The sequence below is a fragment of the Marmota flaviventris genome, chromosome 10 (assembly GCF_047511675.1).
Source record: "Marmota flaviventris isolate mMarFla1 chromosome 10, mMarFla1.hap1, whole genome shotgun sequence".
NCBI classification, from domain to species: domain Eukaryota; kingdom Metazoa; phylum Chordata; class Mammalia; order Rodentia; family Sciuridae; genus Marmota; species Marmota flaviventris.
The window spans coordinates 35,696,864-35,712,426 of NC_092507.1; the positions used below are offsets into that span (position 1 = coordinate 35,696,864).

The window sequence follows — 15,563 nt, forward strand, 5'->3', positions numbered from 1 at the left end:
AAATCCTGGATCTGTTTCTTTAGGGGGACAGATAATTACTGTGTTTGTCCAAATTGGTCTCAAACTTGTGATTTCAAGTGATCCTCCTACCTTAGCCTCCTAAGTGCTGGAACTACAGGTGTGCACCACCACACCCGACTATGATTTGTTTCTTAGGTTATGTTATCTTCGTTTTTTATAGTTCTACTCTATCCCCACCTTCCTCTTCCCTCCCCTCATCCTCAGGAACGAGGAATGTGTCCTCATGGGCAAAGTCTGTCTTCTGTCTGGTTTATTGCAGGTTTATTACCTCACCCTAAGTTCATGTGTCCCAGGCTGTCTGTCTCCCTTCTAAGTTCTTATGTGAATTCCTTTGCACATCCCTAGTAGGAAATCTGGTTTAGACTTTCATCTGAAGGTAGGGGCTTTATTAATTAACTTCTCAAACCTTCCGATTCAAGGATACTCTAATTCTGAGGTCTAGGATTCAGTGATGCCATCATTCTAGATTCCTAAGCTTCTGAAACTCAGATTACACCAAGCTAGAATTCTGTGATGCCAAGATTCCATGACTGTGGACTCTATGAATCTAAAGTTTCATTATCTTTTATTGTGGTTAGTGAATTTTGTCATTGACTTGGTGACAAGAGCAAGCATTCACTTGGTCTGGTTTTCAGCATTTGTTTCCCAGAATTTGCAAATCTAGACTCTAGGCTCTCTTCTCTGGATTCGCTGAGATAGAGGAAAAAGATGGCTGATAAGAGAGGGATTCTCACTTTTCCTGAGGCTGTTGGGTAGCCCAGTTCTAGGCCCCAACAGTTCATTCTACCTCATTCAAGCCCCTCATTTGTCTCCATATCTGAGAATAGCAGGAAAACAGTCTCCTTTACAGCCCTTCCTCCCTGGCCTGCCCCAGGGTCCGGGGGAAGAATATTCAGTGGGAGACTGGCCTAGCCAAATGGGCGGCAGGGGAGAGAGAGTTACACACAGGGCAAAGAGCAATGAAGGAGGCATGAAGATTCCCTAGGAATTTCTGAAGCCTTCCCCAGAGGTAAGGAAGGAAGAGATATGGGAAATGAGGGTGTAGATGAAATGAAGGCACTGGTGAGGATGGGTAATTGGTATTGCATTGTAATATTGGAGATCAGCCTCCAGACACTGACCTATTAGTGACAAGGGACCTCTAGCCTGGTGCTCCAAAGGCTGTCTGGTCTGGCCCCTACCCTTTGACCTGGTGTTCTCATACCTGAGTCAGACTCCCAGAAAAACCCAGAGGGCAGGAGCTGGGGGATGGTGAAACAGATCTTCCAGAGTCACTTCCTGGGAGGGCCCACTGAGGCTAGAAAGGGAACAGAAATTTCTAGGCTTTGGGTAGAAACTCAGGTAGAAACTGAAACTCAGGGCTCCTGACTCCACTCCAGAACTGCTCTGTCTATGCTCCAAAGGGTCCCAAAATTATAAAATGCTCCAACACATGGTTGATGAAACTCAGGGCTGGAGGATGGGCCTGCCCCAGGCCACCTCCCAGGAGCCTTCTGGACCCCATCCTCCAGTCCCAAAGCAGGAGACTAAAGCTGCCAAACCCGATTTTCTGGTGGCTGCCTGAAGCTGGCTGGAGCAGGAAGCCTTCTTCCTGGCATTGGACACCTCAGGCCACCATCCTCCTCCCCCTTATCTCATGATTCCCTGGCCTGGCCTTCAACTCTGCATCTGTGCCAGCTGTTCCTAAGCTTCTGAAAGTGCACCCCCACTTCTTCACTTCTTCCTCCACCTGCCTGACATCTCTGTTGGGTTGCACACCCCCTTGATTTTGATTTTCTCATCTATATATGGGAGCAGTGGCCTGCCTCTTAGGGAATCAAGGAATCAGTTGCAGCTGTGGAGGGGGGGATCCAAAGAAAAGGGGTGTGTGAAGGGGGCCCATCACTTGCAAGTTTGGTGTGGTACTGGGAGCGTAGCCTGGGGAGTGAGAAGAAAGCACTGCCTGTAGAAATCTGGAGGTATGGTTGCTGGGGTAAGGATACAAGGTAAGGGGGGCTGGGTGTGCTCCCCCTGGTTTCCTTACTGTTATCCCATCTATGGGAAGCAGAAAAAAGGAGAGTCACAGACACCGTGCCCCCTGTGTTCAGAGCCCTACCACTATTTAATAAGTGCTGCCTGTGTGGTGCGTTTAAAGTCTGTCTCCCTCCGAGCTGTAACCCTCATGGGGAAGAACTCCCATTGTCTTGCTTACTGCTCTGTCTCATCTCCAGAACTTAGCACCTCCCTGGCACAGAGCAGGAACCATTAACTGCTACAGAGCTACACATTTAAAAGCAGAAGCAGAGGCACCTTAGAGGCTGGAGACCTGCCAGGTGAGCTCACCTAACCCAGGCTCCTGCTCCAGGCTGCCCCATGGCTCAAGCGTTCTCCTCTGGCTGGGGAACTGGTGTTCTCAGCTGCCAGGGAACTCTAGCTGGATGGAAGAGAGTGAGCTGCACCCAGTCATCCAGGGGACCACCTAAACTGAGGTGGTGGGTGCCCTCTAGCTGTTGCTGCCTCTGAGAGCCTGGAGGGGGAGGAGGGGCAATGGAGGAGCGTCATTGCAGATAGAGCTAAAAATAGCCAGAAGAGATGATGTCATTGAGTTCCTGCATCTTAGCACCCCATTACACACACACACACACACACACACACACACACACACACACCTCATTCACTCTCAAGGACAAAGATATACACAAGCATGGCATACATGCATGCACACACACACACACACACACACACTCACCTTATGTAGGGGAGGGAGGCTTCTAGGTCCCAGGGCTGCAGGGGCAGGGAAGTCTGGTGAGTGTGTCTACATGTGTGTGTCTGTATGTGCCTGGGTTTGCATGAGTGTGATTGCATGTGTCTACATCTATATGCTGGTATGCTTGTGTCTGTGTATGTTCATTTGTAGGCATGTGTATGTATTGTTGCATGTATCATGTGGGGGGTCTATATGCATTTGTGTCGGTGTGTATCTATTTATGTGTCCGTATGGATGTGTGTGTTTCCTGCCTTTGTGTCTGTGAGTCCATTTATATTTATATGACTGCATGTTTGTGGATTGTGTCTGGTATCTTTATATGTTCAGGGCCCCTTTGTGGGCCTAGGGCACTGGCCCAGCCACCTTCCAGCTCTGTCTGATATTCAACAACCCCTTTTCCATACCCTGAGAAGCTCACCACTTTTGTGTACTATGCAACAGTGAATTATCTGCTCCAGACCTCACTGCAGGGTCCCAGTCTCTGGGAAGCCTTGGATGGACTTAGAGTTTATTTTCCCTTCATAGGCAGCAAAGATCATTAGCCAGGCTTCTTGAACACCAAGGGGCCACCCCATACCCAACCCTCAGGGGTATTAGGACACACACTAACAAGCACAAAGCAACACATTGGAAATAGAGACCCTCACAATGTTCCCAAACAGTAGGACACAACCCTAAGGAGACACACCCCTCAGAAATTCAGTTACACCCAATGACACATGCGCACACTCAGAAATCCAAATGGAAAATCCCCAGGCCAGAGAGCTCAGCACCCTCCCCCATTTCTGGGCTCAAACTCAGTCTTGCCCCACCCCCAAGTGCCCCAGCTCAGCTGCCAGTTCTGCAAACACTGACCTCAGAGGATGGCGGGGGCTGAAGATGATAGGCCCTCCTCAGACTAACCTTTCTGTACTCTCTCCTCCTTCAGGCTGCCCCCATCCCCGCTCCTGACCTTGATTTTTCTTAGCAGAGCCAATGCTGTCTCAGGCATACCCGTTCCCTCACTAATACTCCTTGACATACACAACCTGCCACAACACTCATTCCATGACAGAGGCATATCCAGTCACATGTGCCTTATACTCCCATTTTCCTGTCACACACCCTTTAACACACACACATAACAGGACACAGCTCCTACTGGAGCACTTATGGGTCTGTTTTCATCCCACCCCTCTATGCTCTATGCTCTATGCCTCCCCATACCTTCCAAGATGTCTATCTCCCTGTGCAGCTGGGAGTGGAAGGCAGGAGAGCCCCTTACCTCATAGAGCAGATCAAAAGCTGAGGCCAGGGCTGGAGTTGTGGCTCAGTGGTAGAGTGCTTGCCTGGCATGCGTGAGGCCCTGGGTCAATCCTCAGTGCCACATATAAATAAATAAATTAAATAAAAGATTCATTGACAACTAAAAAATATTTTTTAAAAAAGGGTTGTGGTTGTGGCTCAGTGGTAAGAGCTCTCGCCTGGCATGTGTGAGGAACTGGGTTTGATCCTCAACACCACATAAAAATGAATAAATAAAATAAAGGTATTGTGTCCATCTACAACTGAAAAAAAAAAAAAAGCTGAGGCCAAAGATAGTTGTGTGTTGCTGACCTTGTCCTGTCCTTCCACTGTCTGCGATTCCTATTGTTCTCACTGAAGCCTGTCCCTGGGAGTATTCAGCCCCAACCCTGCCCTCATACCCGGCATAGTTGGTTAGAAACCCCTCAGTATGAAATAAGGTAGTTTGAGCAGAACGATTTTATTTGTGGTTCACCATCCACAGCCCCTTGAAGATGAAGGTCCAGAGTAAGCCAAGCTTCTGGGCATTTCTAAAGGATCAGAAAGCTCCCAGGTTGACAGAGGTGTCTGAGAACTGAGGAAAAGGAAGGAGAAGGAAGGGAAGTTAGCATTTCTGGAAGCTCCCATTGGCCCTTGGATTCATCCACCTCCCCAAGCCCTCTACTCCCAGCCACTCCATTCTCAATTAAAGCTCTCAATAGCTGGGACCACACCTGTAATCCCAGCAACTCAGAAAGCTAAGGCAGGAAGTTCAAGTCTAGCATCAGCAATTTAGCAAGACCTGATATCAAAATAATAATAATAATAGTAATAATAATAATAGATGTGACATAGTAGTACAAACTTTAAAAATAAAATAAAAATAAAAAGGATTGGGGATGTGGCTCAGTGGTAAAGCACCCCTGGGTTCAATTCCCAGTACAAAAAAAAATAATTATTTATTTTTTTAAATTAAAGCTGTCAACATTTAGGAAAACTGCCTTCAAGATACCACCATAACTTTGGGATGATATTTCACAATTTGTCCCTTAGAGTGCCTAAAGAGAAGCAGGTGAGGAAAAGCCAGCGGCCCTGCTTTTCAAACCCCCACTCTGAGTCACAAGTCCCCTCTACAACCTTACTTCTCTGCTAACCTTGAGGTGAGAGGATCCACACACTGGTGGTAGCAGTATGGGTGTTGCTGATTTCTGTGGTCATGGTGGGAAGATTGGTGGCAGCTGGGCCTTGAGGTTTCTGCCGGTACCTTCTGCGGCTACACTTGAACATACTGGGAATCCGGGGACGGGGCCAACCCATACCTGGCCTACGATAAGGGGAACTCAGGCCCCGGGGCCGAGGGGCACGGACAAGCTGAGAAGGCCCCATGGGCATAAGAAGCTTCTGCAGTGTGCCCGAGGGGTGTTGCTGACCAGGGCAACTAAGGCCTCTATGACATACAATCTGCTTAAGGGTAGTGCTCTTTATTACAGGTCCTGGCCCCCCATGGAGCCGGCTCCCTCACAATTTTCTTCATTGGGTCCAACTCAAGAGCTAGATAGAGCTGGGTTGTCCCTTGGGTAAAAAAATTCTAGGTAGGGGGGAAAAAATCACTCAATTTTTTCATTTATGCACATTAACATTATTAACAATGTTTATTGAGCACTTGTTATATGTCAGACACTGTGTTAAACACTTTAAAAACGTTGTCTAATTTCATGATAAACTTACAAGAAGATTCTATTATTATCCCCATTTGTACATAGTCAACTTTCTTTATTCCCTGTAGTTATGTTCCACAAAGTCACCACAAACGTTAACCAATTTTGTATCATCCCCAGGGGAAATGCACAGGTTGCTACAACTCTCAGTCACAACATTTTCTGAAAATGTTTAATGATCAACACATAACCTGTTTTTTGTGTGTGGAGATACCTTATTTAATATATAGAATTGAGTCATTAACAATGAACTTGTGGCCAACAGAACTATAATCTGTGCCTGATTCAAGTTTATCTAACATATTCATTTTCTCTAAAGCACATTATAAGCTTCTTGTGCTTAGGAACCTAGAGGATACTTTAGCACTACTACTAGGAGCTATTTTAACCTGCAAAATCACCAAAAAGAAAAAAAAAGTGAAAAAACATGGCATTAAATAGACTCTCAAAACAACATTTGTTTATGAGAGCAAAAAAAAAAAAAAAGACCCCTTATTCAACAGACCTCAGCTGGAAATGTATATGTGTTTGGCAACTCAAATTTTTTACCTTGTCAGGTATGGTGGCACATATCCGTAATGCTAGCTCCTCAGGAGGCTGAGGCAAGAGGATAGCAAATTGAAGGCCAGCCTCAGCAACTTAGGGAGAGCTTCTCTCAAAATAAAAAGAGGTGGGGATATAGCTGTATGGTAGAACAGTTGCCTAGGATGTGCAAGGTTCTACGTTTGATTCCCAGAATGAAAAAGAAATATTTTGATTTTTACTTTGCTATGCATGTACACAAATGACTGCAAAAGTGTCACAAGTATTCGTTTGGGGTTAAAAAATAATTTTAATGTAGGTAAATTTACAGTTATGGAATCCATGAATAATAAGGATTGACTGTATAAGAAAATTGAGGCTCAGTGAGATGAAGTAACACAATTAGAGGTAGGCGGTGGTTCAGGTCCATGATGGTCAAGGTCCAGAGCATTATCTCTTGCTATTCTGTGCTCATTCATTCATTCAGGAAATGTTCACTAACAACTTCATATTAGTGTGGGCACTGGGGACATATAGAAGAATGTGACCTGTTAGATGAAAGAGAAAGCCTTATGAATAATCAATACAGGTGGAAATGTAAGGGTACATCTGTGTACATCTCCTTTCTTGTAGATAGGGGCTCTGCCCTGCTTTGCACTGAGTTGGGGGACTTGGACTTGCCTTTCCCTCTATAACTCAGCCCTCTATCCCTTTCCCTTCTACCCTAATCTCCACCTTCTGTCCCATAGAAGCCTGCTGGAAGATGGTAGGGCCCTCAGCACTACTGTGGCAGATCTTACCATCCCTGACTCCAGCCTCTACTCTCCTTATCCTCAGTCTCAAAATATGACCTTGCCCCACCAAACTTTAGCCACTTACCTGTAAGACTCCCTGCCCCTCCTTTTCCTCAGATCTAGGACCAAGGCCTTCTCCCCTGCTCTTTATTGAAATCAACCCGACCTGCCTCCTTAGATTCCATCTGAGTTGGCATAGTGGTTAAGAGGTGCACTCCTGTGTCAGGCTGACTGACAGGTTGATTCCAAATCATACAACTTGTAAGTGGTAGACCCAGGGTTCTATTGATCATGGCAAGTACTTAATTTTTCTATGCCTCCAATTCCCCATATTTAAAATGGGGATTAAAAAGAAAATATCTCATAGGATTGTTGTGAAGGAGGAAAAAAGACAATATATGTAATGCATTTTAAGCATAATCTGTATTATTGCTTTTTTAAAGACTAGTCTTGATAGGTTGCTAAGACTAGCCTTTTGGTTTTTTAAAAAATTGTTTTTAGTTGTAGATGGACACAATAACTTTATTTTTATGTGATGCTGAGGATCAAACCCAGTGTCTCACACATGCTAGGCAAGCACTCTACCACTGAGCTACAACCACAGCCCCTCAGACTGATCTTGAACTTGTGGGTTTAAAGGATCTTCCCACCTCAGTCTCCAGCAACCCAGTTTATAATCTTCAGTATTATGATTCTCTCTCTCTTCTGTTTGTTTAGTTGCCTCCTCCCACTTAATTATAAAAAATTTAAAAATATACTTCCTGGACTGGAGGTGTAGCTCATCCCTTAGCCCTTGTGCTATATGGCTCTTCCTTCTGACTTTGCTCTATGCTCTTTCCCCTGTGACCTAGAGCAGGAAGAAAATCCCATTTTAAAACCCCATACCTATTCAGACCAGGAAACAGATGTTTAAAAACAAGCCTAAGAAAAGCCACCAGGATCATACAGCTAAGAAATGACAGAGCCAAGATTTGAACACCCAGTTTGAGTAACTGGAAAGCCAGGGCTTTCCCAACACCTCTTCATCAGGAATGGTGGAATGGGAAGTTAAGGAGGTAGTCCTGGGAGGACTGATGAAGACAGAGGTTATAGAGCCTTGGAACTGGGGTGACTCCTTTGTGGGACCATGATGCCACCTGCTGGCAGAAAGAAAAAGGGTATGCACAGAATGCTAAAAGAAGACTGGAGAGGAAAATATGGGGAAGGAAAAGAGAGGGAAAAAAAGGGAACTTAAGGTTTTATGGAGGGAAAAGGACTGGGAATCATGTGCTACTCAGAGAACAGAAGCTGCCAAACTTGGTCATTTTCTTGAAAGTGTGGCTGGTGGGCTGGGGGTGTGGCTCAGCAGTAGCATACTTGCCTGGTATGTGTTGAGGCACTGGGTTCAATTCTCAATACCACATATAAACTTAAAAATTAATTTAAAAAAGGTCTATAAACAATTAAAATAATATTAAAAATAATAAAATTTTTAAAAAGAAAGTATGGTTGGTGTGTGTGTGTGTGTGTGTGTGTGTGTGTGTGAGAGAGAGAGAGAGAGAGAGAGAGAGAGAGGCAGACAAAGATAGACAAAGAGGAAGGCAGAGGCAGATGCAGAGTGTCTTAAAATATGTATCTCAGATATTCTATTGATTCTATTGTTTTTTAGTTGCTGGGAGTCAGTGCACAAGGAGTCCAGAGTGCATGCGCACACACATGTGTGCACCAGTAGCTGTTTTTAGATATGTGACTATGTGTTTGATGTGTGAACATATGGATGACAACCTGGGGAGATGTGCTCTCAGAGCCGTGAGCATAGGGTGTGGAGGAGTGCATTAGCAGAAGTAGGATAAGAAGTATGTGTGCACTGTTGTATGCAGGGCACTCAAAAGTTCTGGAAGCCACTTGCCTCAGTCCCATCCTTCTCCCCCTTCTTGAGATCAGGAGAAGCATAACCCATGGGTGACATTTCTAGGCGGAGGCCCATTGCTGCTGTGGTGATGGGGACCAATCTCCAGGCAGCAGAGGGCAGTAGGGACAAGGGGAGGCTGATTGCCATGGGTGGGGCCAGCGAGCGGGCAGAAGGAAGCTTTTAAAGCGCCTGCCCCACCTGCAGGTGAGCACTGGTGTGTGAGAGCCTGCCTGCCTTGCCGGTTCACAGAGTGGAAGCTCCCTGGAGCTGTTCTGTTTTCTTCTGAAGCCTCAGCAGGATCCCTCTCAGAACTAGCTGCCGAGAGGTCTGAACAGGTGATGGTATAGGATAGAGATTATCTTGTGAAGTGATATTAATTTTGAAATTCGTTTGAAGATCTGGAAGAGCCATGGGGAGGGTCCTGGAAAGGTCTGGATTTGCTCTGGAGAGCAGCCTAGAACATACAGGTGTTAAGTAAGGGTATATGAAGTGACCTACCTGCAGTGTGGGAGTAAGGCTTGGGGTGCTCGTGCAGGAGTCAGGGGTGTTAGGATCCCAGAGACGCCAGTACTGGCAGAAGGTCTGGTACGTAGTATAGGTGGGTACAGATGTCAGGATGGGAACTTTGTAAAATCCTGAGGAGTCCAGAGTTCAGATGCAGAGAAAGCTTGATGAGATATGGGTCCAGGATGTTGGGGTCTGGTGTGTTGGGGTGTAGAAGGCAGGGCCAGCCCAGGTGGGGTGGGGGACATGAAGCCCTAACTCGCACATCTGCCCCTAGGAGCCACCATGCAGTGCTTCAGCTTCATTAAGAACATGATGGTCTTCTTCAATACGCTCATCTTTGTAAGTATGGAAGTTGTGTGCCCTGTGGGGCTCCCTACAGGAGCAGGTCACCATTTGAACAGAGCCCAAGCTGGGGAATGGGAGACTACTGTGCCCAGACTTTGCCTTGCAAGTTTCCCTTATGAGAGGTCTTCCTTCAAATGCTGATTCCTGGACCCAGTAGAAGTGGGGCTGGGGGGAGGGGGGCCGTTTGAAGAAGGGAATGGAGAAGTTTTAGGACACTCCCTTCCTTCTAGGAAGCTTCAGCTCAGGTGTAGGGCAGGGCAAGATAGGCTAGCAGGAGTGATTCTCCCCTTTTTATAGGCATAGGGGGTTCTGAGAGGGGAAGGGATTCGCCTAAATTTTTCTAACATGGAAAGCAATTTCAGTGGCCTCTGTAAGTGGGAGGAGGGAGTTGAAAGGAGGCAGGGACCATGTCTCCTTAGAGCAAAGAGTCTGTCTCAGATAGCCCTTATTCATTCAACAAACACTCATTGATGGGGCTGAGGGTATAGCTTTGTAGTAGAGCTATAGCATCTATAAGGCCCTGTAGAGCACAGTAAAACAAAAACATTCTTTGACTAAGACTCTAGCCAGGTGCTCGGGTAGTAGGTGAGCAGGGCCATTTTCTACCCTCAAGGATATCAGATCCAGTAAGCCAAATAGGCAGATAACTGTGATGCAATGTATGTCTGGATTTAACACAGGGGATAAGGGAGCCTATAGGAAGGGCTAGAACCTAGCCTGGTGGGAGAATACTTCCTGGAGGACATAACTGGAGCTGGGAATTTGTATTGGGTGGGGAGCTATAAAGCATACATAAAACCCAAAGGAAATGAAACTTGATATTGTTCTGAAAACCAGGAACAGATTGCATAGGGCATGTTTGAGAAACTAAGCAATGAAACTGGCCAGTAAGCCCTGGAGATGAGGGTAGAGATAAGGAGAAATGGACAAAGTATACAAAGGACAAAAGCCCTGAGATGGTGGCTAAGGGATGAAAGAAGGGACAAGGAAGACAGAGATCTTAGAGATGATGCTTATGTCTGACATGAGCAACATGTGGAACAGGAAGGGAATATCTCACAAGCAACTGTCTACCCAGTGGCGATGCAGCTCAAATTGGAGCTTGCTGTGGATATTTGAAAGTCACGTGCCCATAGGTGGCCAATGAAGCCAGGGGACTGCAAGAGAGCACTTGGGAAAAGTGAACTCCGGGATTAGCTCAGTGGTAGAGCACTTGCTTAGAACACATGGGGCCCTGGGTTGTACCGTGAGTGGGGCGGGAAAGGTGACCTGTGAAAACAGATTATTAGGGATAAGCAGGGAAATAGCCACCATTAAAGAGATGGAGGAGGAGCAGTGGGAAAAGGAGGAGGAAAACAAGGAGAGTAAGATATCAGAAAGGTCAAGGAGATAAGGCCCGTGAAGTGATTTAGCACAGGAGGTCACTAGAGAACTCAGAGCTACATTATAGTAGGTTAGAGTGAGTAAAAGGTGAGGAAGTGGAGACATGAAACAGAAATCAGTTTGGAGAAATTGGGTGGGTAGACTCTGACTCCTATGTAGTCCATACCTCGTGTTTTCTTTGACTACAGAGAACTAGCTTTTATTCATATATCTGGAGGGAGCCATAGGATTCCAGGGATTGGGAGAGCAGAATCTTTTTGGCCTGAAGGGGTTAAAGGCAAATCCGGCTTGGTGTTTGGCCTCTGTTGCCCTGGCTTTGCCAGGCAGGGCTGAGTAGAGTAGGGCAGGCCTAGGCTCCTTGAAATTTGACCCCACAGGCTAGAAGCCCAGTGTTCTGGCTGTCCTTAGGCAAACATGCCTGAGATCCAGCCACAATCTGCCAGTTTATCCCTGATTCTAGCCTTGGTTTCTATAGCTAGAAGGTGGGGACTAGGCACTAAATTGATGTCAGGCTGATTCACCCATTGATAATCTGAGTCAGAGACGCTTTATGTTAGGAGCTGTGGGAACTGAACAGGACTTACCCCAACTGGCTCCTAGAATTCCCTATGAGGATTAGGGTTGAGCCGGAGCCCTTTAAGAGAAGCTCAGGCTGATTTCCCCCTCGGGTGTCCCAATTTCTATTTGTAAGGCAAGGGGGACTCTGTGGATAAAGAGAAGGTCTGGTGTCTGATCCCAGAAGGGAGCCAAATGAGACTTCAGGGTGGGTGAACCCTTTCAAGCTCCACCCTCTTCAAAGTAGGGAGCAGGTGCAAACTTCAGCCCCGCCTCTGTTACTATGGTGACTATTGAGCCTGCTCAAAGCTACCACCCCTGTTTCCACCTATTAGAGGACAGAGGTGTTTTAGGTGCTGGTAGCCCAGAAAAGAAATGAGAGATCCGGCCCTCACCTGCTTGTTTTCACTCTTGGATATGTGGCAGGACCCTAGCATCAGTAAGGGAAAGTCTTCTCTCTTCCCTGACCCTGTGGGTATTTCTAGTGCTCCTGATCTCATTTGTACTCAAGTGTGCAGTCTGGTGCTGGCTATGGGTTTCCCAAATCCCATCTTTCTGGCACTAGAGGATGTTTCCCTCCCCACATGATTCCCCAGCCAAGGAAGTGGGAGACATCCTCCTGACTCAACCGTATGATAGGGAGCTATTTGCCAGCATTGTTTGAATGCCTGCCTGACTTCTCTGTCCCCAGCTGTGTGGTGCTGCCCTGTTGGCTGTGGGCATTTGGGTGTCGGTTGATGGGCCATCCTTCGTGAAGATCTTTGGGCCGATGTCATCCAGTGCCATGCAGTTTATCAACGTGGGCTACTTCCTCATCGCAGCTGGAGCTGTGCTCTTTGTTCTTGGTTTCCTGGGCTGCTACGGTGCTAAGTCTGAGAACAAGTGTGCACTCATGACGGTGTGTCAGACCCAGTTCCACAGGTCTATGACCAAGGACCCCCTCACCTTGGGATCCCCAAATCCTACTTTGTACTCCAGGGATTTCCAATATAGGGGATCCCTGCCATGTTTTTACAGTAGGAGGGTGGGTTAGGGCAAAGAGAGCATGAGGGGCCATCTCTCCCTAAAACTCAGACCCCTGTTCCCCACTCAGTTCTTCTTCATCCTCCTCCTCATCTTTGTTGCTGAGATTGCAGCTGCTGTGGTTGCCTTGGTGTACACCACAATGGTGAGGCACTGAAATGGGTAAGGGAGGAAGACTGGGCAAAGCCCTGGGAGTGGGCTGTGGCCTTGTACATGGCCACCTTCCCTCCCAGTCCCTCAACATTGGCCTGCTCTACCTAGGCTGAGGAATTCCTGAAAATGGTGGTAGTACCTGCCATCAAGAAAGACTATGGTTCCCAGAAAGACTTCACCCAAGTGTGGAACTATACCATGGAAGGGGTAAGGCAGACTGGGGGGATTTTGGGGGTGGAGATAAAGAATCAAGGCCCCACCAAACACCTACCCCACCCTGCTTCCAGCTCAAGTGTTGTGGCTTCAACAACTACACGGATTTTGAGGACTCACCCTACTTCAAAGAAAACCAACACTTTCCTCCATACTGTTGTATCAACAATATCAACAGAACAGCCGAAGAACCTTGTACCATGTATGAGGCCCACAAAAACTCTGTACAGGTGAGGGGCATGGAAGGGCGGGGGCTGCTTTAATGGCCTCAGAGTAGCAAATAGGGATGAGGGGTAGGGTAGCTGCCAACTATAAATGCTCTCTCCCCTTTCCCAAGGGTTGCTTCAAACAGCTTCTGCATGACATTCGAACCAATGCAGTCACTGTGGGTGGTGTGGCCTTTGGAATTGGGGCCCTGGAGGTAAGGCAACAAGGAGGCTGGGGCTGGGGTACTGACCACCACCATACCTGGGCTGCTTGACTCATCTCTGAGGCCTCTCAGAAGAGACAGACATCCCCCCCACCCCCCATGCTGGGAATTGAACCCAGGGTTCTGTGTGTACTAAGCACATGCTCTACCAGTGAGCTATATCCAGCCCAGGAGACAGACTTCCAACAGAGCTTCATGTAGGCTGTCTGGGGCGCAAGGGACCAATGCTTGAGGATCTCAATCATATCCCTCATCTCTCCCTGTTCCTTTCCCACCAGCTGGCTGCCATGATTGTATCCATGTACCTGTACTGCCATCTGAAATAAGTCCACTTCTGCCTCCGCCATTGCTGTTGCCACATGGGAACTGGGAAAAGGCACCATGGCACTAACAGTGTCACTGGGGCTGGAGTGGGCCTGCCCTTGCTGCTCTGAACTTGGGGCTAAATAGAAAACCACCCCTTTTAGGTTGGGACCCACCTGTTCCAGAGCCTTTAAGGTAGCCAATTCTTCTATTTCCTCAGTCTGTTTCTTCCAGCCTTAATACCCCCTTAGGCTAATGGGGGCTTTTGATGATCCCAGTCTCCACCGGAGGATGAGAGAAAGGGACCCATAGCCTGGGCATATTAAAAGTCAGCAGGATGTGTACAAGGCACTTCAAAACTGAAACACCAATTAAAATGTTTCTATTTGGACTCTGTGTATCCTTGGGGAGAGGGACTCAGCTTGCCTAAACCTCCTTCAGATTCCAGTGGGGCTGGCAACTCAGAAGCCCTTGGAAAAACTGTAGAAGGGAAGTGGGGGGGAGTTAGGTTCCAGGCCTGGGAGGGAGCCCAAGAGGGATAGGTAAAAGGGCAGTGAGGAAGTGAGAGCTGGGCCAGTCTGCCTTCCTAGAATGGGGTAGGACTTTGGCCTGAAATTTTCCCCCTCTGGGTGGGGGCACTGGACTGGAAAGCTATGAAAATAACCTTGTGCCCAGTCAAGGGAGAACAGAATTGTTACCAGGGCAATGGGAAAGTCACTCCTTAGACTCTGGGAAGCCCTCCAGTAGTGCCCATCAGAGGGTCCAAGCTGCCTTCTCACTTAGGCAAAGTCCTAGATTTGTTCCAGCTTTGGGGATCTTAGAAAGTAGTCCCCCACCACCTCCCACCCAGCATTGGGGAGGAAACCCCAGAACACTCTACTACTGAGCTAAATCCCCTATCTATCCATCTAGAGTCAAGGTCTCACCCATTTGCCAAGACTGACCTTGAATTGCTATCCTTCTGCCTCGGTCTCCCAAGTCACTGGAATTACAAGTGTGTACCACCACGCCTGCCCAGCAGACCTGATCTCTTATTTAGTCTTAACCATCCCTATGACCCAGGTAAGGAAACCAGGACTTAAAAAGGCCAAGTGACTTGCCCAAGTCCCACAGCTTTAGTGAAGAGATGAGTCTGGACTTGGACTTTGACTGACTTTAGAGCCTGGTGTGGTCCTGTTTGACATGATGGTAGTTTTACTTGAAGTAGCACCTGACCAGAATGTTCCTGAATATTGCTGAATAAGGCATGATATCACAAAGGAAGAAGGCTAACTGGGCACAGTGGCACATGCCTATAATCCCAGTGGCTCAGGAGGCTAAGGCAGGAATATTGGGAGTTCAAAGCCAGCCTCAGCAATTTAGCAAGGCCCTTAGCAACTTAGTGAGACCATGTTTCTAAATAAAATATTTAAAAAGGGCTGGGGATGAGGCTCAGTGATTAAGTGCCCCTGGGTTCAATCCTTGGTACTAGGGGGGATGGTGGTGATTGGGGGTGTCTTTCTTGTTTTCTCTCTCTATATATACACACACACACACACACACACACATATAAAGGAGGTAAGCGCTGACAGGAAGACAGTGTTTGCTACCAAGAAAAGCCTGACCCCATTAAACTCCTTCTTTGCTTTCCTTAGATGTTTTTATCTATCTCCCTAGGCTTTTCCAGGGCACCCCAGATTTACTACCCCCTTGTCAA

The 15,563-nt window shown here is 47.2% G+C and overlaps 2 protein-coding genes across 2 annotated transcripts; one reads left to right on the top strand and one right to left on the bottom strand.

The window, feature by feature from the left end:
• The first annotated feature begins 977 nt into the window (after positions 1–977).
• On the top strand, positions 978–14,145 carry Tspan1 (tetraspanin 1). The gene is made up of 8 exons (XM_027936934.2): positions 978–1,030; positions 9,737–9,801; positions 12,437–12,643; positions 12,839–12,913; positions 13,030–13,128; positions 13,209–13,364; positions 13,472–13,555; positions 13,843–14,145. Exons 2-8 carry the CDS (start codon positions 9,745–9,747, stop codon positions 13,888–13,890), a joined length of 726 nt encoding a protein of 241 aa, XP_027792735.2. The 5' UTR covers positions 978–1,030; positions 9,737–9,744; the 3' UTR covers positions 13,891–14,145.
• Positions 4,582–5,416, bottom strand: P3r3urf (PIK3R3 upstream open reading frame). Its single transcript, XM_027936933.2, has 2 exons — positions 5,185–5,416; positions 4,582–4,625 (listed from the first exon to the last, which is right to left on the bottom strand). Exons 1-2 carry the CDS (start codon positions 5,414–5,416, stop codon positions 4,582–4,584), a joined length of 276 nt encoding a protein of 91 aa, XP_027792734.2.
• Positions 14,146–15,563: the final 1,418 nt, after the last annotated feature.

Excerpts from the sequence above, each read along its gene's own strand:
- Tspan1 (XM_027936934.2), top strand. The coding sequence starts at position 9,745 with ATGCAGTGCTTCAGCTTCATTAAGAACATGATGGTCTTCTTCAATACG. Across the intron at positions 13,129-13,208 it reads GGAACTATACCATGGAAGGG|CTCAAGTGTTGTGGCTTCAA; the intron begins GTAAGGCAGACT and ends CCCTGCTTCCAG. Across the intron at positions 13,365-13,471 it reads CCCACAAAAACTCTGTACAG|GGTTGCTTCAAACAGCTTCT; the intron begins GTGAGGGGCATG and ends CCCTTTCCCAAG.
- P3r3urf (XM_027936933.2), bottom strand. The coding sequence starts at position 5,416 with ATGGGGCCTTCTCAGCTTGTCCGTGCCCCTCGGCCCCGGGGCCTGAGT. Across the intron at positions 4,626-5,184 it reads GTGGATCCTCTCACCTCAAG|TTCTCAGACACCTCTGTCAA; the intron begins GTTAGCAGAGAA and ends CCTTTTCCTCAG.